General features: G+C 39.8%; 1 protein-coding gene across 2 annotated transcripts in view; it reads left to right on the top strand.

Annotated features, from left to right (window-relative positions):
- The first annotated feature begins 1,348 nt into the window (after positions 1-1,348).
- Positions 1,349-27,829, top strand: part of lrmda (leucine rich melanocyte differentiation associated) — a 215,525-nt gene continuing 189,044 nt past the window's right edge. For both annotated transcript variants that reach the window (XM_028602683.1, XM_028602682.1), the window contains exons 1-2: positions 1,349-1,631; positions 2,209-2,309. In XM_028602683.1, the coding sequence (XP_028458484.1) occupies positions 1,590-1,631; positions 2,209-2,309 (143 nt within the window). In that variant the 5' untranslated portion in view covers positions 1,349-1,589. The remainder of the gene's footprint in view (positions 1,632-2,208; positions 2,310-27,829) is intronic.

Here is a 27,829-nt window from a genome sequence, read left to right as displayed (position 1 = left end):
ACAAGACAAATTCCTTAAAAAAATGGGGATTTGGGGAACAATTTGTATATGTCAGGTAAATCCCCAATAAACAGAGCTAAAATAGCTTCTTAAGATAACGTTGGTAAAATTGAGGCACTATATTCAGTTTCAGTCAGGAACACTCTGTCATAGATTTAACCATTGATTGCAACAAATGGAAATACAGTTATGCTTGGTGCTGATGGCGCCGCTCTTGATAATGCTGCCTGGACCAGCCAAGCAGCATGCTAAGCTGAGACAGGGAGCGCTATGCAAAACCCCCTTGGGTACAAAAGAGTGAGCCAAGACATTGCAAACTATTTTAAACTTTGAGTCATGTTAGGACTCTGAACTTGGAAGGTAGAGGCTGGGGTGGTGGAGGCTAAGCATCGCTGCAGCAGCAGTGAGTGAAGCAGCGTCAGTGTAGCAGGGTCAGTGAGGAGGGAGTCACATTTAAAAGGACCGCCTTGATGTGATGATGGCTGTGATTGGTGTGTGTCTGATAGGAATGATAATTCAATCAGCGGGCGTATGACTTCTGTTTCCTGCATGAACTAACGCTGAGCTTAATTTAAAGGACACATTTATAACTTATCTTGGTAAGTGGTATCTAGCCTATCAGTGGTGGAATTTAACTAAGTACATTTACTCAAGTACTGTACTTATGTACACATTTTAGGTAGGCTACTTGTAGGCCCTATACTTTACTCTTTTCTTTTCATGCCACTTTCTTCTTCTAATCCACTACATTTCAGAGAGAAATATTGTTCTTTTTAGGCTAGGCTACTCCATACATCTGACAGCTTTAGTGTGTTACTTTACCAATTAAGATTTTTTCACACAAAAACACTCGTTTATAAAATATGAAGTACAGTATAAGTGTAAAGTACAGCTGAAATGATTAGCTGATTAAACACTTAGTTGATTGACAGAATTATTTTTGATTTTTTCCTGTTTCTAAAATGTGAGGATTTTTCTTGCATTGAGTACTTTTACTTTTAATAATTTAAGTACATTTTCCTGATGCATACTTAAGTAAATGCAGAACTTTTACTAGAGTAACAAGAGTATATATATATATTTTTTTTTTTTTTTTTTTTTTTTACAGTGTGTTATAAAATAAAGGATCTGAATACTTCCTCCACTACTGGTATCTACGAACAGGTGTATTAGGCTACTGATGCTTTTCAACAGATGCTGATGGTCTTATCTGGCTGTTTGGTATAGCCTACAAAAAAGCAATTGCTTTCTTTAAAATGTAAAGGTGATTTAACTAACGTTAAACCAGACTGTTAATGTTAAAGCTTTCATCATTACTAGCTTGACAGCAAGCAAGGCGCCACTCAGATTTCGCTGGTGCTTCCGCACAACAGGTCAGCTGATTGACACGGCACGCGGAAACTGTAAAGTCAATTGGAAAGCGCCAGTAGATCTCAAAAGTAGCCGGGCTACATCCACAAAACACCACAATGTATTAATGTTGACAGCAGCGGGTTCCTTACGTGAGCAGGACTTTGGATATTAACTCAGATAGCGTATCTTAAAAAACACCGTCACCGAGCTCGAGCTGTCAGCCTCAGGAGAAAGTTATGGCACATAACGAGTCGTTGGTCGCTTTGAATGGAACTCAAGTAAGTTTGTTTTGGAAAGTTTCTGTCGGACTCTGCCCCACCCCGCATTTAAGCGAGACGTCAGTGACTGTGGGGTTTCCCGTTGCTTAATGTATACGGGTTTTGTTTACTTCGACATCACCGGAGCCGTAACATACTGTAGCTGACGTTACTAATACAGACATGACTTTATTGCGTTTCCTCCTACAGTGCCACTGGAGAAAAAAATGCCTCCAAGCTGCAGCAATATCATGTCATAAAGTGTAATGGCGTGTAATGACATGTACATGGCAGTATATTTTAAACGGTTGAGGTAATTTGCAATGTATGATCATTGGGAAGCTTATAGAAAATGATTGTATCTTTGCAAAATTCAGTTACACACTTCTATTCCTATGCGTCCTAACTGTGGGGTTAACTGCTGCATTATATAGCATCCTATGGCATTAAAAAATAATTCTGATGATGTTCCCAAGTCATTTCTGTTTTAAAGGAGGGGTGTCCTGAAACAATTTTATTTAGCTAATGTCAGGGGTGTCGGTGTATTATTGCTACTTATCTCACACATATCTCAGTTTTACTTTTTGTTTTATTAAAGATTTCCTACATCGGACATGACTGCAAGGACATTCCAGACTTCCTTGGAGACACATATGGCCAGTTTGCAAGAAGGCTGGATCTAAGCTTCAATCTGCTCAGGTAGATGACAGATGCAAAGGCGACAAATATGTAATCATCTGGATGCATATGCTATTTCTGTCTCTGTTCCTCTCTCTCTCTCAGTCTGTTACTGGGAGACATACATCCTTACATTGGGTGCAATTGAATGTTCACCCTCGATCTATAGGTGGTCAGAGTGACATCATGACATCAAAGAGCTGAATGAGTGTTAGAGCTGGGTTGGTGCCACGCTGGGGCAGGATAGAAGGAGTGATCGATAAATGTGACATGCTAATTTGGGGGCAAATGGAAGAAAAGATTCCTGTGTCAGGACATGAAGGAACACCTCATGGCAGCTGCTTCAGAGGGGGCTGCCGTTTCAACAGCAGGACTAGCACAAATCTGGCATGTAAAAGAAAGGAGATGATAGTTATAAGGTGCTTTTGTTTCTGAACCCTTTTCGTCAGGCCATGGAGCTGTCTCAATAGAGACACTTTATTGCAGGCAGCGCTGGAAATGTGGAGTCCTCAATTTAGCGGATTTACATTGTGTCACATACAGTGTTCAGACCCGCTGGAAAAATCGGTTTCTGGTCAGTGGATAAATAAATGAATGAACACATGGTTGAAGTGCCTTTAAGCAAGGCACTGTGAAGGTGTGTAGCTGTGTGACAGTGAAACAGATGTTGCTGGGGAATTTTTTTCCGTCATAATTAACGGACATGATGGCCGGATGCTATGACAATTTAGATTGGATTTAACTTTATTGTCATTTAGCAGAGTACAGGTACAGAGCCAATGAAATGCAGTTGACATCCAACCAGAAGTGCAAAAGAAGAATTAAATACCAAAGTGCAGGTGAGTACAGTATTCTGTGCAGTTATCTAGACGATAGAGATTAATTATGTACAACAGTGTATAGTTAGATAAATACAGGTTTTCCAGATTGCATGTCTATATAGACATTCTATATAAATAATATATATATATATATATATATATATATATATATATATATATATATATATATATATATATATATATATATATATGCACAGGTTTATGGACAGGTTATGGAATATAAAAAATAAATATATATTGTGCAGTTTTGGGTGTTGGTAGTGCAAGGGCATTTATGAAACGGTGCAGGAATAAATGTAAACAGGTAAACAGTGCAGTGCAGTAAATGTAAACAGGTAATGTAAATGTGTAGTAAATGTAAACCGTGCAGTAAACGTAAACAGGTAATGTAAACAGGTAAACGTGCAGTAAATGTAAACAGTGCAGAAGTAAAAAGTAAACGCGTAAACAAGTAAACAAGTAAACAAGTAAACAACTAAAGTGCTAGTGCTAGACAGGAGGTGAAGTTTTGTTCAGCAGAGTTACAGCCTCTGGAAAGAAGCTGTACCTGAGCCTGCTGGTGCGGGAGCGCAGGCTCCTGTATCGCCTGCCAGATGGAAGTAGGGTGAAAAGACCATGGTTTGGGTGGGTGGCATCCTTGACACTTGGCTTTGTTTGTACAGCGTTTATGATATGTGTTGTGGATGGAGGGGAGTTGGGAGCCAATAGTCCTTTGGGCAGATTTCAGTACCTTGCGATCGGCAGCGATGCAGTTGCCGTACCGTACAGAGATGCAGTTTGTGAGTATGCTCTCAATGGTACAGCGGTAGAAGTCTGATAGAATTCTAGGACATATTGTGCTTTCTTAAGGGTCCATAGAAAGTGAAGGCACTGATGCGCCTTCTTCACCAGACTAGAGAAGTTGACAGACCAAGAAAGATTTTCTGTGATGTGGACCCCAAGGAACTTAAAGCTAGATACACGTTCCACCTTAGCACCGCTGATGTGGAAGGGGGTGCCTTGCTCTTGGTTCTTCTGAAGTCCACGATGATCTCCTTGGTCTTCTGGGAGTTGAGTGCCAGGTTATTGTTTTTACACCACATAGCTAGGTGCTGAACCTCATCCCTATATGCTGTTTCATCCTCCTCTCTGATCAGGCCCACCACTGTGGTGTAATCTGCGATCTTGATTATGGTATTTGAGCCATAAACAGGGGTGCAGTCGTGTAATAATCAGACATGGTATATTTACAACATTACAACAACAATATTACAACATTTTGCTTTCTGCATGACCTTCGACAAGTGTATGACACCACAAAAATGTGGTCAGTGGTTACACTGCATATACAGTATGTATCTATAAGGAACTGTTGTGATGCTTGTTCACATACCTGATGAAAGTCTTGTAGACTGACAATTTTATGGCAAATAAATTTGCCATCTGTAAGAAGGATGGTGTGCATGAGTTTTCTCTTGTATTAGTCATGCTGCCCTCCAACGCACACAGACATATTTTTCTCTTAAAGCTCTGGAATTGAAAAACCAACATTTGCTGAATGGAATTGTATTCATTCCTTATTGCATCATACTGTACTTTTGGTTTAAAATGTAATCAGCTACTTTCAGCATCCACATTCGGTTAATGCCAGAGTGGGTGATCAGAAGTATTTCCATATTAGTGTTATCAAAGTAAGTAAGTAAGCAAGCAAGATGTTCATGTCACTGTTAACTTGCAGTAACTGGTAGACATTTGAGTAATCTGTATTGTTTAAACATGATGTTTTCCATTAGATCATGACTGCTATGTGCATGGTACAAAATACTTGGTCAAATAACAGATGTCTTGGTGTTACCTTAGTGGAAGTAATGTTGTCTGGCAAAAAGCTTTATGAAATCTGACTGAAACAACCCTTGTGTGTTGCTTTCAGAGAGATCAAGGTTGGCATTATGTTTCTCGCCTTTGAACCCATCACATTAAGGACTTGATGTTTTAGAATCAAATATTTAGGACTCAGATATTACAAATTAATTAATAATTTTCAGTTTGGCTAATCTCAGATGTCAGATATCGTTACTAAACTTCAAAGTGTGGTATGGACAGAGAAGTGGTGCAGAAGCAATGAAGTGGTCCTTGAACCAACTGATATCAGTGGACTATTGATTGATGGTTTGCTAGTGGGCAAAATGATCTGTTACATAGTGCTTCATCTTTTTCTCTTGTAGACAGTGTGTTTAAATGGCTCACTTTGAAAACCTGTATAGCAAGCTAACATAATTGTTAACTCCCATTGCAAGCAAAGCATGAACACGGTATCTCTACCCATAGCTATAAAGTATACATTACTGACCTGCTAGGGCAGTTATGCTGGCATTTCCACCATACACACACTCACATTACAGACCTATATATCCACTATTCTCTCCTAAATTCATTCTCAGTGCGATTGTTGTTTGTGCTCACATGACAAAATTTGGATGTTATAGGTGGGGGGGAGCTGTGAAATTCAATGAGCAGCTCAACATGTGATAAAGTTATATGCTAACTAAGGCATAGCAGCCCCTCAGTAGTTTTGATCCCCATAAGAATGCACCTTAGAGGCCCCTGACTCACAGCTTAATGGTGAAAAGCTTTTTCCACCAAGCTTTTTTTGGGGGGTAGAGACTAATATGTTTTTGACACAATATCTTGATATAAAAAGTTTACAATATTTTCAGTAAGATACTGGTGATACTTTTGTGATCACTTAAGGAAATTAGCACAAACCAACACCGCTTCAAAACATTCAACATTTATTTGGCATAACATTCTCAAACAATTTTTCTTTGCTTGTTTTTCTAACTGGTGGGCTTTCCTGCAAGATGACTGTCATGCTGACAACAATTCCATTCAGTCCATTCAAAATTGGCTAGTAAATGTCACATTTAAGTAGCATATGTAGCTTATTATGGCTAAAATAAACGTAAAGGCACACTTTTGCCCTTATAGTAAATATATGAATCATCCACATATCAAATAGGCCTAAGTGTGATAGTTTTATTATATGGCAATATATTAATTTAGTTGTTCACCTAACACTGTATTTTTAAGCAATTATTGTTGGATACTGATGACTGTATCATGCTCGCTATAACGGAGTCCTAAATATCAAGAAAAGACAACATTTAAACTTCATTGCAATATAACATTGTCCAGAATCACAGATTATATTAACATATTAAAGGGATACATTGCCGATGTTAAACCAGCTCTGTGTCATCTTTGTGTGGGCAGTGTGTTTAGATGAACAGTGTTTGGCTTACCTCCAGTGCACGGAGCTCCGAGCAGCGGACTTCCGTGACATGTTTTGTGTTATCCAACGGATCTCGGCAGACCTCCGCTGCTTTGTTTTGCCAGGAGCTCCGTACCCGTTATCTTAACACACTGCCATAGCACAGAGCTGGATTTATCATTAATATCTTTTTAAGCCTTATATCACAATATTATGTAATTATTTATCTCCTAGCTTAAACATTCAGGAATCTTCTATGTGACATTACGTATCCGGTAGTAGAGACATTTGTGTATTGACACAATGACCTTGTTTCAGTTTCAGCTCAAGTAAACCAGGTGTAAACAGATGCACATGTTATTGAGACTCGCTGGACTGCCTTCAGCGTCAAGCGCTTCTTTATGCTGCTTGACTCAAATTGAGAGAGAGACATTGCCAGAGTTTGTTGTAGCTAATATGCTTATTTCTGTCAGCTCAATTGACAACACTCATCCAGCAACCTGACAAGGAGTCACAATGAGAAGAAATGTACTGGCATCACCTTTAACTGAGTCCTGGAGTGTTGCTGTGTGTGTTGCACATATGCTTATGTGTTTGTGCATTCTTGTGCATGTTTGCACAGCGTTTGTGCATCTGTCTCTGTGAGCATAACTGTGAGTGGCTGGGCAGGTAATGGCAGGGTAAAATTATGGTAGTGGGCTGTCACACCCACACCTCTCTCTTTGTGTGCTGCAGTGTCAGCCTGTCTCATCAATGTGTTGAGAAGTGTGGCTCACAGTGAGATTTCTGTCTCGGGACGGGCTTGGATAGTATTGTGTCGTCCACTTTGTTCCAGGTCAGGTGTGTACACAATGCAGTGAGTGAGCATGTGCTGTCTTGACATTATTCCTCTGTGACTGGGGTGCACTGTGGGTGTCTGCATCTGTTACATGCAGTGTTGCCGCTGTGGACACATGAGGTTTGAGGAGGAGGACACATGTCTGTGAGTCACAGGATACATCCTAATGTTGTTAGAATAGTGACAGCCTTTCTTCTCAGATCTGACATGGCATCTTAATAAACAAATAACATTTGTACAATGGCAACTTTTTTGAAACCTCAGACCTAACCTTTAAGTGAAACCAGCTCTATTTCACTTAGATTTGTTTTAGCTAGTTAGATCTGCCCATCACTTGTCATCACATGATACCGATTACTGCACATGTAATGTTAAATATTTGCTATAGTTATTCATAATGCTGGTCATTCCAGTTGATCTCATCTGTTAAACAATACCTACAGCGGAACATTTTTAAAGTGTAGTGCTTAAAGTGTACACCAAAATGGGAACACATGTAGAAACTATTACAATAAAACAGCCTTGCAATAATGCCCACCTTTAGCATATGTAGTTTTTGTTGTGACCGTTTTAGAGAGGTGTTGATTTAACTCTGATCATTTTGGTGGCAGTAGTTTGTTGTTATTAAATTGCATTATGACAAAAGGTATTTCCTATTTTCTGTTTTATTGTGGTAAAATATTGTAGAAATAAGTGTAAAAAGGTCTTCCAAGACCAAATCGATCTTTTGCAAATGTGTTGAGACTGTATGACCTGTACTGTATATTCACTGTATACTCACTCATATGCAAATCTGAAATGAGGAGTTTGGTGGTAAACAGGATTAGTTATTTGATCAGAAATTATTTATGTACAATAGTGTTAAATGTTAAGTGTCAAATCCTGTATGTGATTGAAAAAAAGTTTCACTGAAGGCCAAAACAAATTTGATGAGTATGCTCTGAATTTCTATTGCAATTACTTCAAACAACCATTGATGCACTCAGAGGAAAGTCACCAGTTTACGGGGAAACCAGTTAACTTGTAACACTGGTACTTGACTCTGTCCTCCATCATTGGTAGCGTTCTCCTGCCTTGGTTGACCTGTATTCTGTCTACGGTCATACCGAACAACCAAGGAAAAACACATGTTGTTGGTAACACAAATAATGCTTTTAATGGCGATCCTTAATTAACTTGCGTATCATTCTGCTATTTTGTCCTTTCACCCAGTGTGTCACACACTGTTGTAGTTACAGTTAGAAGTGATGCATTTAAATTAATTCTATTATTGCAGACATGGTCAGTTTTTGGTAAAGAGACAGGTGCCTTTTAAATTTCTGAACACATAACTTTAAATAATTTATACTTATAAGAATAATGAGTAATATGAACTCCTGATATTAGATTTTTAAGTTGAAATTCAGCCTGCCATTAAGAAAGAGGAGTCCACATTGGACTTTTGCATTGCAGATTAACCTCAGCTACGTGTGTGTGTGTTTGTGTGTGTGTGTGTGTGTGTGTGTGTGTGTGTGTGTGTGTGTGTGTGTGTGTGTGTGTGTGTGTGTGTGTGTGTGTGTGTGTGTGTGTGTGTATGTACAGTTTGTGTGTGCCTGTGTCTGAGGGGGTATGTGCTCACCCAGGATATGTTGGTGATGGCAGGCGTTTTGCATTTTAATGACAAATCAAGTATGCTAACTCGCGTTTTAAAACGAAAGTGCTCTAAATGTCGCCCGGCTGTCAAAATGAGATGTAAGTAGTCTGATGAAAAGAGAACAAAGAAGACAAAGTATGGAGGCCTGGTACACTGAGAAATGAAATAAAACCTTGTATGGCCTGTCAGCTGTGTCGTTTTATATTCATATCTAAAGAACATTACAGTATTACTCTGCTGCTCATGCCTCACTCATCTGTCTCTCTTAATCTGTCACAGGCACCGCTCAGTCTTTCAAGTTGCTGTATGTCAACACGGGAAGGGGCCTGCTAATTGACAAATGAGTGTCACAGACATCAAGTGCTCCTTTTCTATCCAAGCTAGGTAGACTCTGGTTGTTTGATGGTTGGGGGGTGTGGGGGGTTGGTCTGTTATTGGCAGAAGCCCAGTAAGAGGCACGAGACCAGTCCTAGAATGAGAAGTGACAACGGCAAGTCTTGCCTAAGTGTTCAATCTTTGGAGATGCCGGTATGCAGATAAAGTGTCAGTTAGGAGGAGAGGAGATGAAACATTGGCAGTATGAAGTCCTCAAATCACTTAAATGGAAGTCTAGAGTGTGTGTCTGGTAATAGTGGTGGTGTATTGTGTTCTGCTGAGGAAATATATTCCATATCCGATCTATCAGGCCTGTTTAGGCCGATATTCTAGGATAACCTCATCTGTGTCTCATAAATTAAGGAGGATGCAGAGCTCTCCCAGCCCTAAGAGATTTAAAACCGAGAGATGAGAGGGACATGGTCTGGCAGGAAATAAGTTATTCATATCAAGGACATTGATAACAAAATATTATTCTATGGTATTGGAGGGGGAAAAAAACCCAACCTTTTTTTAATTTTCACTGGGATGTTTTTTAAATTATGTACTACTCCTGGGAAAGTGATGGGATGACATAGAGCTAAGGATGTTATGCCTAATGGATGGCTTGTCTTGTTCCCTCATCTCTCCAATTTGAGGTTATATCAAAGTTTTCTTTTATGTGATTGCTGCAAACACCTTTCTCACTGTTGAGGATGGTTAACACAGTGCCAACAGAGAGCCAGAGCTACTGAATCCTTTAGTGAAGAAGTAAAGAGTCATTTGTGCTATTACCAAAATCATATGCGTGGTATGCGATGGCTCAGTGTGTCCCAGGATCAGTCATTGAAATGAGATTAGATTTTGGACAGTTTCGATAATCTCCATTTTAATGACTTTGGATAGATCTGTAAAATCTAGATATGTTACATTATAGGCATCTGACATAAAACTTCTCTGCATTAAGTCAATTAAGACACCAACCTTCCAATGTAAAATGAACAACTTGTATATGATTGAAAGCACTTCCACAAATTGCAACCAATGTCCATTGTTTTGTTTTTGTGTTTTCTGTGTCCAGCAATGTTTTTTCACTCTTCAGCTAAATTTGCTTTGCTAAAAACTTGCGTGAAGATGTTTAACTGCAGATTTTTTCTCATTGGAAATGTTTTTATGTAAGTTTTAAAAGAAAACCACACTCTCATATCCAGCACTATTTACAGTAAGAACAAAAACAGCTAAATGAATAGGCTAAGTGGAGTAATTGCACAATCAAGGTCTTCCAGCTTGCCGGTTCTTGCATGGTTGATGTGATTTCATTTGTGCATTAGTTAATGCAGTTGAAAGTATTTTCTTACTTCTTCTGCCAGGCTTGTTTAAGGAAGTTGCGGGTATTAACATGGCAACAAACGATCCAGTAACACTGCGCAACAATCCTTGATGTTGCCCTCAGCTTTGCAGAAGTACACATTTATGCAACAGCAAGTTATACATCAATTCTCTCAAGAGACAGCCGTTGAGAGTGTCAAGCAACTAATAATGAAGATAAACTTGGTAGACTCTTGTCTGTGTTTGCAGATATATAACTGACCAAATTCACTGGAATAGTATGATGCAAAATTTGTTTAGGATTGTCAACAAATTCAGTGAAAAGACCAAAACCAACCATGCGGTAGTCCGTTTACTTTCCAACTTCTCTACCCTGTCTGTGGCTCTCATACACTGAAGATGTAAATCTTCTTGTAAAAGTGGGTCACAAATATATAGATTTATCTTTCAAAACGGCTCTGTGATTTTCTAAAACAGCTGGGCACTGTAGTTCTAAGCAAATTGTACTAATACACAAGTAAATGGTGCATTTGTCTGGGACTGTTTTCAGTGGCGGATGATCCCACATTTGGTGGTCTTGTGAAGATCTACAGCTGCAGGACAGTGTAGGTGGGATTGAAACCGAATAAATTACAGTTCCCATGTTATTTATAATGAAGGAAAATGTCAACTACTGCAACAGTGTGGCTCACTAATGTTTTTTTTTAATAATTTTTGAACAATAACAATGGAGGTCTATGCCACAGTGGAATACACTATAACAGGCTTTGGCTGCAGAGTCGAGCAGCCAGTATATCAGCTGCACAATTCCTTTTACCTCAGTATAACATATATAGTATAAATCTTTATCTCTCTGTTAAAACACAACTAAAGTCAACTGATGGCAGTGGAACCATCTGTTAATCACTGTCAAGAGCTGCCATCAACCTTCTAGGGCAATCCACATCCTCCTCTCTTCTTCAATATAAGGCCATCTTGTGGTTTCGGATTCTGAATGGAATGGAACATCTTTATGTTTCTTTTGTTCACATTATATATACTGGGCAGTGATGCCATTCCTTTTATGACTGCGTCACATTTTTTATTGTATATCCCAAGATGGATGGCGTGCCACTGACACAGAGATTTACAGGCCTTCAGCTTGCAGTGGCAGAGCTTTAGAAGGGTCTGCTGACATCTAGCCAACACTTTGGAGGAGAAGAATAAAGGCTGACATTTTATTGGCAGAGAGAGAGAGAGAGAGAGAGAGAGAGAGAGAGAGAGAGAGAGAGAGAGAGAGAGAGAAGAGAGACTTGGGGGGTAGGGAAAGAGGAAAGAAAGGAGAAGAGATTCTGTTTCTCTACTTTATATTTTTCTACACTGCCAGCTGTCACAGGGACCTTGCTAAAAAGAGGGGATTTATTGGGTATTATTTAGAAACTTGTCAGTGGTAATGACTACAGCTATGATTTCAATTATCACCCACTAAATATAGCTTAATTCACTGCCTTGCTGGCCATAATGAGCCGCCCTGACATCATTTTTCAAAAATTCGATACCATGCTATTTTAATATTTTATGTTGACCACCGATTTAATTTTCCTCCCTGGTGCTTGGCATGTGGCAAGGTCCCACTCCCTCATGTGCAGTTGGATAGTCAGAGCTATTGAGTTCAAAGCTGTCCTAGGGATATATTTTTTCCATTGACAGAAATCCAATTAGTTTTAGTACACAGTCTGGCTGAATAAAAAGGGTCTTAAAATCTACAATATGTTTCCTTAGCGTTTTAGCAGAGTGCAAAGCCAGTGATGGATCTTTATGATTTGACCTGATGGGGCCCAAGTGGACATACTCCCTTTTCTATTTTGGCAAGTGAAAAACAAACTATCCATATGTCTTACTCATGTTGACAGGCATAGAGTCTTTTGATATTGCGTAAACATCTACTGTGCAGTGCATGCACTGGCTAAGATCTTGACTCTCGTACATATTTAAACACTTATTAAATACTTTACAACTACTACACATATTCTGCCGAAACACCATATAAATATGAAAGGGGGGAAAAGTCAGATGTATAATTCAGTAGTGACATGTTTAGTAAGTAGACGATTTGGGGAGAGTTAATGTGTACTCAGGTTTTGACATGAGGGTGTGCATTTTTAAGCAAGCATTAAAAGAGAGTTCATAAGGGCTGGCACTCAACTGTCAATAACCAGCTTGCTGCTTGAAATTGATGATGTTGGTACATTTTGACATTGTAAAGCTGCTTCTTTTTCTTCAATCCTGTCCTTCTGCCGCACTGGTTTTAAAGTTTGTAATACATGCAAAGTCCTTCAGGATACCCGCCAGCGATTTGGACCTCTGCGTATGAGCGTCTTCTCATAAAAAAACAAACTTATGTTTGAGATACAACCTGTGCTTCTTTTAGCCCATAACTCAAGCACTGTTTATGTTCAGCCCATCACACTTAGCCATCTCCCAGATTGATGATTTAAGCAACTGGAAGGCATGGAACATATTAGAACAGAGCATGGAGAGGGGCAGCCATACTTCTACTTCCCTTGGCTGCGTCCCAAATGGAAAAAAAGAAGGTTTGGAGCCTGTTTTGGAAGAGGAACAAAGGAGCTTCCTTTGGTATGGTCCAGGCAGTTTTGGTCACTTCATGGCTTTCAATCTCTAAGTCTTTTCTAGAAGGCCCAGGGGTGAAAAGTAAAGACAGATACATGGGTGTATTCGTGCCAAGATTTTAGAGGATGATTGCAGTTCATGCCATGTTTTAAAGTTTAGGGGATGATTTTTTAAAATGGCTGCAAAAATGTTGTCAGTTGATGAATAAATCCTATGGCCATAAAAAGCAGTTGGAAGAGTTGTTATTAGAGATAGCAGCTCTTGAAGGCCTCATGATATTTAAATAATTTGCTGTTACGTCTTCCTAAAGACAAGGGACTAATATAATAATGTTAACCCTCTATGTCAGGTTTAATCATGGTTTGCCACTCTTGAAGTAATAAACTACAGTACATGAATGCCATCTTATTTGCTTGCTCTGCAATTTCAGGCTCCTAACAGCCTTTGTGGGTGAGTCCACTTTTTTGTGCACTCCTGTAGAATGCTTAAACCATCTCTGGCCCTGGACAGCTGTGCCACATTCTCAGCACAGCTGTAACTAATTTCCTGTTTCCATTTCAGATAAACTTACTCACATATTTCACAGCTTTTACTTATAAAAACCACTGACTGTCCGTCCAAGACACCGGAAGATTTGTTGGAGAAAACGGCCCCTGCTCTCACCCGGCTTGTATTGTTGTTCTCCCCTTTTCTCTATTATTTTAACTTAATAGTCTACATTTGCTTGTTCCATTTGCGAAGCATCAGAAATAATTTTATAAAACTATAGTTGGCAATGAGCTCAGAAATCAAGGGCGAGTTATGGTTTTTTTGAGTCTGCATCTGACATCCATCAGCATGGAAATATGTTTTAATGGTCAGGCAGGCTGCAAGACATTAGTAAGCTGTTGCCTCACTTTTCCACCCAGAGACATATTGAGATAAGAAACAGTGACGGCATGTTTCATGTCCATGCTGTTGACACATCTGTGCTGGAAAACTACAAAGAACAACCCTTCCATTTTGGGGCCAGCATTCCGTGTAGTACATTCTTCTTTTTCTCTGTTTTCCCGCATAAAACACTGTCTATCCATTAGGATAAATGCATCGACTCAAATCATAGTGATTCCACTGTGCCGCTGACTGCACCATTAGCTGACAGTATGATTATGTGAACAACAGACCAAACAGTCTTCTGATCTTCTCTGTCTGTCCAGACGTTTGGTGATGTTTAAGAGTTTCTCCCCAGTGATAATGGTGAGATAGCTTTTGCACCGTGGGCACTGTAGAGTTTCTTTATTTTCTCCCTCTGTCTGGATCTCTGGCCCCTGGGTCCTCCAAAGCTCAGAACATGTCTGTACTCAGATGTTTTAAAACACCAAACAGCGGAGGAAGAGGAGGAGAAGGAGGAGGCAGAGAAGGGGGAGGAAGAAGGATGGGATAAAGGGAAAGACGAAGGGAAATGGGAGGAGGGCAAGGAATCCTCATAGGGACGAAGTGTACAAGCAGACCAGCCAGAGAGGCCCAACAGGGTCTGTAGACTTGTGATCTGAGGGCCGTTTGTGTGTCAGTCAGATCAAAGTCTTTTGAAGAGAAGGAGAAATCCCTTCACCTTCTCTGACTATGGCAACCCTTATTGGCAGGTTAAAGGAAGGGGGGTGATAACAGTGAGATCCTTCAACTTGTGATGGTTTTCATTGTTTTTGTTTCATTTCAAGTAAAACACACATCCGTCCTCAGACATTTATTTCATACAGCTTTAGGCTCGTTGTTTTTGGTAGTATTAAATGTGTGTGAGTGTGTATATATACAGTGTGTGTATGTATATGTGTGTGTGTGTGTTTGTATATATATATATATATATATATATATATATATATATATGTATGTATGTATGTATGTATGTATATATATATATATATATATCTCAATCTTATATTATAGTACCAATGTAACTCCCCATATACATTTTTCTTCTCTACATATTGTGACTTCATTATGCAGTATATTCTATAAAGAAAATAATTAGTAGGTGACAGTGTTGATAGACAATCATCTTAGAGTCATTTTCTAATGGCTTAGAGACAACTCCTGGCTTTGTTTGTAATTAGATTATCCAGCATTTTGTCACCACACAGCCTGACCAGGAATAGCATGGTTGCTGTCTTTTGCAGACATTTATGGCTATTCTTGAGATACATATTGTATCTCGATGACCTTTTGTTGTGATTTCAGAATGGTGAGCATAAGAGCATGTGTTCTTGTCAGCTTGAGTTTATCAGCTAAACACTTCCCTGTCAATCTTAATTGGCTACTGATGAGGCCATGTGACAGTTTAAGTTATTAAACCAAGCCTAATGGTTTTATACTTCTAATTAACATAACATATTAATCTGTAGAGTAAACTATAAGTAAAGTGTAGTGGTGGCAAAGGTGCAACTAAGACGGTACTCATCAGAACCAAGTTGAATATACAGTAAGCCTATAAATACACACAGCTGTTCCTTTCACAGACAGTCCGTCATTCATACTCACCCCTCATGTTGGAAAACGTGCAGTGAGTGTATCCTTCCATGGGCCCGGCAGTTTAAATTAATTATTAGTTTTATAGCGAACCCCGAGGCCTCGCACAGGCAGCTAATCCCTGTAGAGGGCTAATCCGACCCCGCGTTACAGAAAATCAATGCTGGTCTTTGGTGTTGGCATGCCATCAGGGCACGGGGACACATGTCAGACAGGCCTCCTGATTTTTTCATGAGGTGTGTTTTTGAAGTGGTAGAGCCAGTGGAGGATGCTCGAGGTACCCAGAATTGAAAAGAATATCTGGAAGCGAAAAAAAGGCTTGCATGACCAAATTTCTCATGGGGTGTTAGTGATGCAAGTGTGGGATTTTTGTGCTTTATTTGAACTGAAAATAGGTGAGATCTTGGAGAGAACTCGTGCTGTCACAAATGTTAGTTGTATAAATGTATATTAAACGAGTGTGTAAAGAAAGCTTAGAATTGTAATATTTGTCATTCAAATAATGATAATAATATGCCCTAATAAAAATACCCTATAACTGAATGTTGTATATTTTTCAAAGCATAGTAACACTGCAAGATGCTGTATGTCTTTTATATGGTGCAGTGGTCATATATGTTGTTAATCATCTTCTAGATGTTGGATAGTCTGTTATATTAGAACCATCGATGACCGTCTGGCAAACTCTGATGATGGATGTGTGTGGTAGATGAGTGTCCTGCAGTCATCGTGCATTTGAAGGGATTTTGTTTGCAGTGACTGACTGCAGATCAAGTCGTTTGAGTTATGTCGTGCTTGCTATTTTCACTGGTTTGATGGCTGAGGATCGTTGCCAGTTGAGTCTCGCTGTAAATATCAGTCTTCACTGTTAGCCTGATAATTTGATGAAAGGAATGGATTGGAACAGTCAATTTGAAAATGTCAATTTGTCTCTTTTTAGTAATAAATCTTTATTTATGACCCAAGATGAGAACATCCTATTTTGTCTTGGCAATGATACAGACAGTCTGTGTTTTGAGATCAGTTTAATATCTTGTCAGATTCGATGCATTGTCAAAATTGAAACCACCATCAATTTTCTTTTACTTTGTCAGGGTGTAATACCATGCAGAGGAAAATATGAATATTTCCTCATTCCTCAGTCTTATTTCATATTCTTAACTGTCTGTCAGTAATTGGAGGAGAGAGAGAGAGAGAGAGAGAGAGAGAGAGAGAGAGAGAGAGAGAGAGAGAGAGAGAGAGAGAGAGAGAGAGAGAGAGAGAGAGAGAGAGAAATGATCTGACCCAGTCCCCTACTTTTTTACACCTCTCATTTTGCCTATTAGTTTTGGATTACCAGCTTTCTCTCTCTCAGAGACTGGCAGCTGGAGATAATAGCTTTCATAATGTGTGGAGTCTCATTCCAAGCACTTCTGTGTTTCTTTTTATGAGAGAACAAAAAATGTTGAGCCCAGTCAGTCTATTCATTTCCTCTATTGGGAGATTAATGAGAGGAACAGTGCGGTCTCAAGCCTTTTGTGACAGGCTTCAAAGTCCCTATACAGGAGGACTCGTGTCTGTTCGTCTGTACAGTTCACACAGGCGGACAGTCAGTCATCTGCGTTTACACTGTGACAATTCATTATGGAGGCTAGCACATGATCAAAACTATGTGCCACAACTATCTCACCATTTGTTGCCCATGTTATGACTTTTGTTTTATCTCTGAAAGAAGGTCAGTCAATTTTCTGTAGAAGATGGCTCAGGGTCTTTCGAATGAATAAAGATCTATTATTGCACCATCCGGTCTCCCTGAAGATTCTTTGATTCGACAAATCGGCCTAAGAAAATCCACAACACACATTTTGTTTAACACTGATGAATTGATCAGATATGATACTGTGGATAAGAGTTCATTCAGGACTTTGTGGGATTCAAGTCAGTCAGCAAGTGATTTAACCTTTGTGTTGTCTTCCTGTTGACCGTGAAAAAAAGACTTTTGTTGTCCATTCAAAATGTTTTTTGTCACTTTTCCAGCGTTTTTTACATTTTCTTCCAGGGTTTTATCGTTGTTTTTGTCACTTTTTTTAAAATAAAATTACACTTTCCCAATTTTGAAGAAAAACCTCTGTGGAAAGTGGCTCTAGCAGGGGTGCCACTAATGAGGAAATGACGTAGAGAGAAAAATCTTGTGTCTAGTCATGAGACCAGCTTCCCCTTCTTATCTAGAGCACAAGGAGACATTCATAGTCAGGAGAATTTAAAATTCTGACTCCTTTCTATCACTCAGGCATTGGATGAACTGAAACGTTTCATTTTACATTTTAACAATGGATCTTATCATACAGAGACAAAGTATTTTCACATGTAGAAGTAGCAGTGCCATCAGACCCAGAAATGCAGGCATTGTGGAATAAATTGATTTTAATTTCATGAAATTGCTTATTGGTCATATTCATATTGTACACATCTATCCTACATAATAATTAGGGCCTATGTGGCTGTGTTCTGGAAAAAAAGTGATATAGTGTATGTGTCCTGGAAAAATGGGTGGGAATGCAGTGAAGATTATTGGGTTAGAATTAGTTATTAGTTAATGCAACCTCAGCAGGACCTCTGTATGTATCATGAAACTCCATAACTTAAATAAATTTCACTACATATGAAATCTTGAAATTGAACATAATTCTGAGTTCTGCAGCTATTCCTCTGCTGCTACAATTACATGCAGTAAAAACTCTCTTGTGACAATAAGAATGGTGCCAATTTCTTCTTGTCATATGACTGACTCAATAAACAAAGTCAAACAATCATTATAGCTGTTCTAGATTTTCCAGGCACAGTATCATGTCTTTATAGATCTCCACTGATTATTTCTGGCCTATGCTCATCAGTCAGAAATAAGAGTTTCCTAAACTGTGACAGATGTAATGGATTACTCAAAATAATAGCCTTTTACATTTTACTTTTGTTAACCAAACTCCCAAATAGAAAGCTTAGAGTTTTTGGGGAAAACTAAAAAAGCCATGTATAAGCATGAATGTTTTATGACTACAAATACTCAGGAGGAAGTAAAATAATAATTTCTGGAAAACCTCCCATTTTGCAGTACACAGGCACAGTGGTATATTTTACATGGCTGTGATTAAAGGTTTTGAGAGAGAGGAGACATTTCTTTTGCTTTATGACTCTCTTTGCCAGCTTGGCAGCTGCACTAGCATTTAAATGCCCATTAACAACCTTAAACTGTCAAGATCTTTTGAAATATTGCTTTCCTCACTGCTTCAGAGTCACCAAAATTACTTTTAATAGCACGTGCAAGTGTGCCACAGTGTTGGTATTAATATGTTCCTTCATGAGCAGTAGGCGAGCTGCATGTTATTCTAGTGCAAAGGAGTTTGCCAATGATGTCTGATTAGGACTGCAAGGGGAGATTAATAGATGTTTCTTCTACTCATTTGTTATCACTCTTTTAGTGCATTGACTGACTACAGCATGTGATAAATAGAATTAGGAAGCCTCTGCATTTCCTGAGTGTGACACTATCTATCTACTCGTCAGCCCAGCTCCGTGTTGATGTGATGTCTCCGCTGACAGCACATCCAAAGTCAGCTTCTTAGTACTGTGCAATTTCAGCAGCAGAGGAAGGTGTTTGGGATCTGCATTTTAATCCTGGCCTGTTTAATGTTTGCCCCCTGACAATCTGGGCCAGACATCATTTTAATGGTATGTACAATGATAAAGCCAATAAAATGTCAGAATGATTGATAATCTGAGCATTATAGCAATATGACTTTCCAGTTCTCCTCTGCGCTCCAATGATGGTTTCCAAATTGAATTCTTTGTGTGTGCGTGCACGTGTATGTATGCATGCACACTCACATGGCTTGCATGTGTGCGCCTTTGCTAAACCATAGGTGAGAAGAAAACAGAAGAAATCTTGTTAGTTTCTAGTGAATCAGTTTTTAGTGCTTATGCAATGCATTATTTCCAAAATAACAAACCATATCGGCTGAATAAATTATCTGCTTACTGTATTTGTCTGGAAGAATATGGATTGGAGTGGGAACAATTATAACGAAGATTACCATATTTCTTCTGTTAAATAAATGATATGAAATCTTGCTTTCTTCTGGGTGTCAGAAGCTGTGAATGTATTAGCCAGGCTTCTGAGGCCGGCGTGTGTTTCATATCAATGCTGGCTTATTTTCGTCTACCGGTGATGGATGGGCGGTGGATGCCGTTCATATCTCTTGACTTATGAACTCGTCCAAACAAAGGTGGACATTGACATGGCGCAGATGCTGGAGAAGCAATCAAATGTTACAGTTGCATTTTGTCATAGGCCTTAGTCTTAGACGTTTTTTTTGACGAATTTGTAACATAACTAATTTTCCCATTGGTGCTATTTTCATCCATTTATACATTATCCAGTCTATTCATTTAGAGCTGCTCTTTAAAGCTGTAGGCTCAGCTCGAGTCTTATGGATAAGATCCAATAGCTCTGGTTCATTAATTTATTGCTTGCTATTTGCAAACCAATAGCAATTGGTTTGAGATTGACAACACATGTAGGCCTGTAGTGCAGTCAGTGTATCTATAGACCTATGAAACAGCTCCTTTTATCTTCAGCAAAGTCAGAGCAGTCATAGTCCTGACTGGCAGTCATAGAAAGCTCTTTGTTTTATGTAAATGGTGATTGATGACATGTCTGGCACAGCCTGCAGTTTTTGACAAAAAGTATTGATGGCTGCTCTCAGTAAAGTGTTAGTCCAGGTGACAGAGCAATCCATTTTAAGATGAATGAGCGAGAGCGAGTGAGAGAGAGAGAGAGAGAGAGAGAGAGAGAGAGAGAGAGAGAGAGAGAGAGAGAGAGAGAGAGAGAGAGAGAGAGAGAGAGAGAGAGAGAGAGAGAGAGAGAGAGAGAGAGAGAGAGAGACTGAAACAGGAAAGTCATCAGCACTTTCAGGAACGAGTTACACATTTATAACCCTAGTTCCATGATCACAGGCTTTCAAGTGGAATACATACACACAATTTTAGCATTGATACCAAGTGCCACAGTGCTGTACGTGAACAGAAACTGTTGGCCATTTTTAATAAGAAAATATTAAGTAAGATATTAAGAACCTAATATTCATTATCATTCCGTTACATTCATGTACAGTAAATTTGTGAACAATCTCCGAGCTTGTGTGTTTATTTTTTGGCCGATACTTTATAATGCAGTTAATACTTTACAGAAGTTCATGTTGTACTTTTGCTGAAGCAAATTTTACGACTGACTTTTAGTTTTTTTTTAAATAAAGAGTATGGGTTGATTTGGATGTATATACTAAAAGTTAAATCAACACTCTTTTCTTGAGCTGCCCTGCATTCCCAATACTGTTCCTTTTATGTTGATAACTAAAATAGACCCCTAAAAATGTACTCCAAGAATGTAACCAGTAAATGAAAAAGCTCTCATGCCTTGTCAAAATATACCTGTCTGTCAGTTAAGACTAACTTAGTGCCTGTGGGACTAAAAGAGCATTTACAGCCACTGGATTTGTTTGAGTTGGATAATGGGTCGGTGATCCACAGGGGCAACGCCATCCCCTGTACTCCGTCTCCTGTCTGACTTTAGGATGATGAATGTGAATTTACATTTGCTCTATATGCTTGTACACTCTACAGTAATGTGATGTCCCTTTATAATGGAGCCACTATCACAGAAAGGTATACTTTTGGACCTATTTAGAGAGGAATGTTTGAGGACAAGCCAGCCGGAAATCAGCCAGTCTGATGAAAACAATAAGTCTGCATATATGTGAAGAAAATCTAAAAACAAAAAGTACTCAAAAAATAGACCTGGTGCTGATGTGTGTCTGACAGAACCAGATTTAAGAGATGCTTCAAGGGGACCTTAACCCATGAAATCATGCTGTCCTGCATCCAAAGCCCCACCCTCTAACTGCTGTATAAATAGATTCTCGTGACAGGGTAATTCATCTCTGGCCATGAAAACATCAGCTTTAAAAGACAGCTTGCTGAGACCCTGCGCTTGTTAGGGGCCAGATCAGCAGCCCAGATGCCTGGGATGTAAACTCATGAAGAGAAGATTAATTTATCTGTCATCCCTGACTTTGACAGTTGTTGTAAATTTGACTCTGGCCTCTGCACACGGAAGGGAGGGGGGGGGGAGAGAGAGAGACGAGTAAAGGTATGGAGAGGAGTGCGTAGAGGGAGGACGGCATTAACAACGGAGGGGTAAGGTAGGGGTGAGCATGTGTCAAAGATTTTACACATACAATATTGACAAGAGAACTCGCTCACTGCTGGTAGGCACCTGGACTACATCTACAGCCCACCTCTCCAGATGATGTGTTTGGAAACCTTTTGTTAGGAGAATATTTGGCAGTGATTTTAGCCTACCTGCCCTGCCCCTTTCATCAATAAGCACCCTTCCTCCTCACCAAATCTTTCCTCTACTGTTCTTTTCAAGATGGAAAATGAGCAGTGGTGGTGTCAGGGAAGCCTTTTGGGGTCTGATTGATGGTAGCAGGCGAATCACAGCGGCCATGTTCTCTGATCTCCCTATGTGCAAGCCATGTCTGGTGCTCTTTGAGAAACAGGAGAAGTTATTTTTTTATTTTTTTTAAAAGTTAAAGCCGCTGCCAGACACATTGCGTTATATTTCTCATCATATCTGTGTCAGTGTTTCAGAAAATAGATGATGAATTGGGATGCCTGAAATGTTTATCATATGAGAAGATGAGGCCACTTTGGAAGAAAAAGAGGAAAATAAATATTGATGCCATCATCAAAATCTTGGTTACTGTGGCACAGATAGTGTACTGTATATCTAGTTATTTTATATTTAGTTTGGACTTGAATTAATAATTGTAATCATAACTCAGTTGGCATATATGGATTAATAAGTATTGGGTTTTATGTTCATGTAAGAGTTTGTAGATCCGTTTGTGGGCTGAATGATTTACAGTCTTGTATCTACGCTGAAGGCGTAGATACAAGACTGGTGATGTCAATGAAGAGCCCCCTTGGGCTTCGGGTCTTAGAATCACAATGTCTACTCTTGGCTCCTCATTTGACCCTCTCTTTCCGTAGGTCTTTCCAGAAACCATTATTTCACCTGACAAACACAGTGCATGTATTATCTCTGAGCATTTGAGGAGCCTTTACTTTTAAATAGTCCCCTTCTTGATTGGATTTTTTTGTGTATCTGATCACCACACGCTTATATACAGATTCTAGGATTAAAGCAACCAGTTAAATTTGTTTATAAGTTATCAACACCTACTAATATGTCTGATTGGACCTAGGGGAAGTGACAAATATAACCCAGGAGATCTTGAGCTTTAGTGTGGATTAGCATGCTAATAGGCTTTCGACTTGATTTGACAGACCTTGCTTTACCCCTTGAGAGGGACAGCCTCGAGCCAGGCAGAGGGGTTCTGTATGGGGGTAAGCAGGGAAAAGGAGGGGGAGAGAGGGAAAAGAAAAGAGAAAGCGGGTTTAAAAAGGGGGCGTATTGCCGGATGTATTGGGGAGGGGGTGGGGGGTGTTTGATGGAGAAGGTTTGGAGAAGTGTTGGGAGATATTGCCAATTAGCATGTGGAAGAAAAAAGGTTCTGACAGGAGAGGTAACCCAGTCATGATAAATATGGTGACTTAGCAGTCTCTCCTCCTCTCCCTTTGTCTGTCAGACCCCACAGCTGTGGACTTAAGAACTCCTTTCTCCTAAAAGGAAATCAAAAGATAATCCCAAGTTTGATGTTTGGAGAAACTTTTGAGTCGGAGGGGAAAAGGGGTCACCGGTGTATAGGGCAACGGTTTTAAGCTGTAAACCCTTCACAAAAGGTTGTGGCAGAGTGAGTTCCTCCCAATCTCTCTGAGTGTATTTGGAAACTTCTGAGCACCTTCTCTGCGCATGACTAAACCTACTGAAGAATAGAGAGATAAGGGAACTCACTGGCTTAAAAGCAACAATTTAATTTTCCCTTCGAAAACAAATATCTGGTATCAATCAAGAAGGTGGAATTATATTCTCTCACCTGTTCAATGTTTGTCAAAAATTCCCCTGGATGATGTAAATAGCTACCTGAGTTTGACTGACAATCCTCTCACATAGTTTTGTCAACATCAATTGTTGGTATTTTTGAGGTTTTTGGCATCTTATTCCAAGAGGATAATGAAATTGACTGAAGATTTGTCTGGATATACTGTAGAAAGACTTGATTCAGCTTATTTTTACGTCCTATATATACCAAGTTGTTATTGAGAGTATGGGGAAGGCAGGGTACTTTAGTAAGTCAGCTTTGCTGTGGTGTACATTTTTCATTGACTCCTACTGACAAAGATGAGGGAAACAATGGAGCCGATCAGCCGTTAATCCATGCAGCATTCTATAGGGCTTTTCCATTTGTATTGTCTTTATCGCAAAGGCTGGTAACATATTAACATTTAACCAACACATAAGAATTCTTGTGTTACGCCTTAAAGTCTCCATGGTTTTACTTATAACATACATATAATTCATATGACCAAATATTTTACTATGTAAGATACACATGTAAAAGTCATCAGTCCAATTTCATCTAAGCAAAGCAAATAACAAATCGCTTGACCATTTCTTGACTGCCTTTTCAGTTCAAGGACAAAGCTGGAGTACATTAGCTGTCTGTGTGAGGAGATAATACCTGCGCTGATGATGGCAGCTCACCTCGAGGAGCTTAGATGACAATAACCTTGCGATCATCCCTTGAACCCCTGTTCTTCCAGCTAGGCACACACACACACACACACACACACACACACACACACATATACATAATACGTGGCAAATTGTACTTGCTGAAACTTACACAGCAAATGACCTTTCCTCTCTTCCCTGACAGTTTCATGCAACTGGCAACTGCAGTATTGCTTTAGAGCACATTTGCTTACCATAAGAATGTAATTTTCAGTGATAGGGTCCTGGAACTTGGCAGGGGCTGTTTGGGGGAGGTGGGGGATCTGTCGTTTTGTGCCAAAACTCCGGTCTTGGATGATCCAGGGGCTTGCCCTGGGGGACGGCTCAGGGCTGAGCAGGCCAAAGTAATGTCATCCTGCGGAAAAATGATTAATCTATCCCTGTCTATCCTTTATTCCACAAGGAAGGAAAGATGCACAACAAAATGTAGTTGGATAAGTGGCTCAATGGGGCATATGTAAATTTTATTTATATCACATTAGCCTATTGCTAAATTACCTCATCATTATAATTTAGGGGTAATTGGAAATTGAGACAAGGGAAATAAACATTATATATATATATATATATATATATATATTTTTTTTTTTTTATATATATTTTTTTTTTTAAGTGAATAAAACATTTTTATTTGTTAATTTCTTTGATTTTGAGTTACACATTTTTTTGGACACAGTTGGGTCAGAGTACCAGTTCCATTAATGCACAGATGTGTTGGGCACAGGGGATCTCTGCACCCTTTGAGGGGCCTGTGCAGTGCCCATAAAGTACCCAGGGTGAATATCAGAGCCCAGAGCCTCACCATAAATACCCAGGTCAGAGCTGTCAGCCAGAACACTTCTCCTCGCAGTCTGTCTTCTCTTTTTAGTTTTAAATTCACCCATAATGGGGCGAATGAGACAGGGAAACAGATAGGCTACAGGCAGAGACGGCATGGTATGGTACAGTAACCGATTGGAAAGAGCAAAAAAAGTAGGAGAAAAACATACTCTGAAGTGTGTGTGAATCTATAATAGCACCACTTAATGACACAAACTATCTTCCCTTGCTGTCGGAGAGAGGCTAGGCTCCTTCGAGCCTCAGAGGGCCCTCTGTTACAAAACAGAAGACAGTAGGGCTTTGACAGCTCCAAGTGTCTAGGGCCAGGGAAATAATTGATAGCAGGCTGCCTGCATCCAAGGTCCTTTAGCAGTAATTGCAAGCAGAATCTGACTCTCTGATCTCACCAGTGGTATTGGCTATGCCAGAACAGCCTGGCTTTGACAGATTGCCTTCCTGCAGTAATAACTTAGGCATGTTCCCTGTTTTCTCACACAAGGCCATACAGCGCTGTCTCCACCACAGAACTAGCCCAGAATCATCAGTGATTATTTTATATGTGTATTTTTCTTCTAGCTCTTGGCAGATTTTTCTGACAGGACACTCTTCGAGTAATATTTTTGCCCGCTGCCAACTGCCCCGTACATTGTTTTCCACTGTCACTTTTTTCTTAAAAGTAGAATGAAGTTATTTCTAATAGTATTATTACTGTGCACATGTTAACATACATTTGCAAGACAGAAAGCATTCAGTGGAGCTTGTAAAAAACAAATAAATAAATGTCACAGAGTTCTTTTATTTCTAATTGCCTTGCGAATTCAGACATTTATTAGCCTTAAAAGGAATGTAATAACTGTGACCGATCCACTGTGCTCTGAAAATCTTTCAGTTAAAAAAAAAAGACAGACGGAATTTCCAAACACTTTCTGTTGCCATGGTTCTTGCCCTGAATGACAGCCTGAAGGCTTTATGGCCTTTTGAGGGATAGTCCTCTAACCCCTTTCCCTCCCCTCATCTCCTTGTCTCCTTTCCCTCCTCCCCTCTCGCTCTCAGTGGCACTCTTCCATGCTCACTGTCTGCACTGTAAAGCACTCAGGGATTTATTGTCAGCTGGAGTTTCCTTGATGGGGTGTAATAATACTGTGCCTTTCTCACCCGCTAAGGTGGTAGGATCCCCTCCCTCTAAAGATGAGAGGACCCCTGCGGGCTGCCCTGTGTGTGCCTGTGTTCTGTGGCAGACTTATAAGCCTGGCAGCTCCACCCCACGGCTGTCCAAACAAGGTTTCTCAACAGGCGCTCAAATCAAAAAGAGCAGTGTATGGGGGCTGCAGGAAAATGAAACGGCAGGATGTTGCCTTTAGTTATTTATTTATCTCGCTTTTCACAAACAGAAGAAAAGACTTAAAAGCATGTGAGCTCTTTTTAGCACGGTAAGGTTTTGTTTTGTTTCACGTTTTGGCAGTAAAAATTCTTGCTACTGCTAATTACAGTCGAGCAATTTTGTGTTAAAAGTTGCCAGACATCATTTTAAGCAGGACTGATGAGAGTAAACACTAAACTCATTTCTGAATGAAAATCATTAAACGAATCGAAAGTGTAAATAGACACGATCCCCATGACACCCTGCTGGAGGAAATTAGATACTGTGGTTAGTGCTTTACTGCCAATGTCTTCCAGTTAGTCTAATTTAATCTTTAAATAACGGCTTAAATCAATGCAAATAAACATTTGTAAATGAGTGTGAGAATAACGTGGGAAAGATATCAAACATAATATGAAGAAGGTTAAAAGCCACCCAATGCCTCAAAGCATACTCAGCTCGGAATGCGAGCTGTAAAGGCGGCTGCTGGATAATATAAATAGAAACTCCCCACACAAACCCACAATTAATAAAAGATCCTTTGAGTGATCTTTGAACAGGGGAGTATATGAGCAGACAGCCAGTCAGGTCATGGTGGGATAAACTGGTCCCAGCTCCCTGTCTTCTGTGAGCGCTTGGTAGCAAGATAAATGGGCACGTCACGCTGCTTTGAAATGTCTAAACATAGACGTTAAGGAGGTGGACGCAATGTGAAAATGTAAATAAACTTTATAGGAACTTGGGGTCAGGCTGAGGTTGGATTTATGGTTTTGACATTCACCCCTAGGCCCATCCTTCATCCCTTTGCCCCACCAAGCCCCACGGTCCCAACTCCTCCTCCTCGAGCCAAGTCCCTCCCCCTCCCCTGATCACAAGACCCTCAGCTGAACTTCAGCCGACCTGCTGGATCCAAGGCCAGCTGGGCTTTAGATCCCATAATAAGAACCATTCAGTGCCTTTTATGATTGTGTGGCTATTGGGCAGGCGTCTCCATCACCCTTTCGTTTCATGTTTCCGGTTATATTTGTTTTTTCAATCAATCTTTTTAAATATAATTTGCTCTTAATTTCTTTGTTCTTTGTTCTCCTCTTTTTTTTCCCACCCCTTTGTTTTCTGTGATGTTTTGGGGTGCTGAGGGAAGGGATTTTGCGGCAGCGTTATTTGGGAGGTCTTCAGGGACATGTTGAATTTAGGCTGTCTTCCCGCTGGAGGGATGTCACACCAAAGTCTGTGCTCATTTATTTACGGCCCCGATGCTTGTCATGCCAATGTT

This window comes from Perca flavescens, chromosome 17 (assembly GCF_004354835.1).
Source record: "Perca flavescens isolate YP-PL-M2 chromosome 17, PFLA_1.0, whole genome shotgun sequence".
Classification (NCBI taxonomy): Eukaryota; Metazoa; Chordata; class Actinopteri; order Perciformes; family Percidae; genus Perca; species Perca flavescens.
Note: the sequence above shows the minus strand (reverse complement) of the source record. Positions and strands in the feature narration are given on the sequence as shown.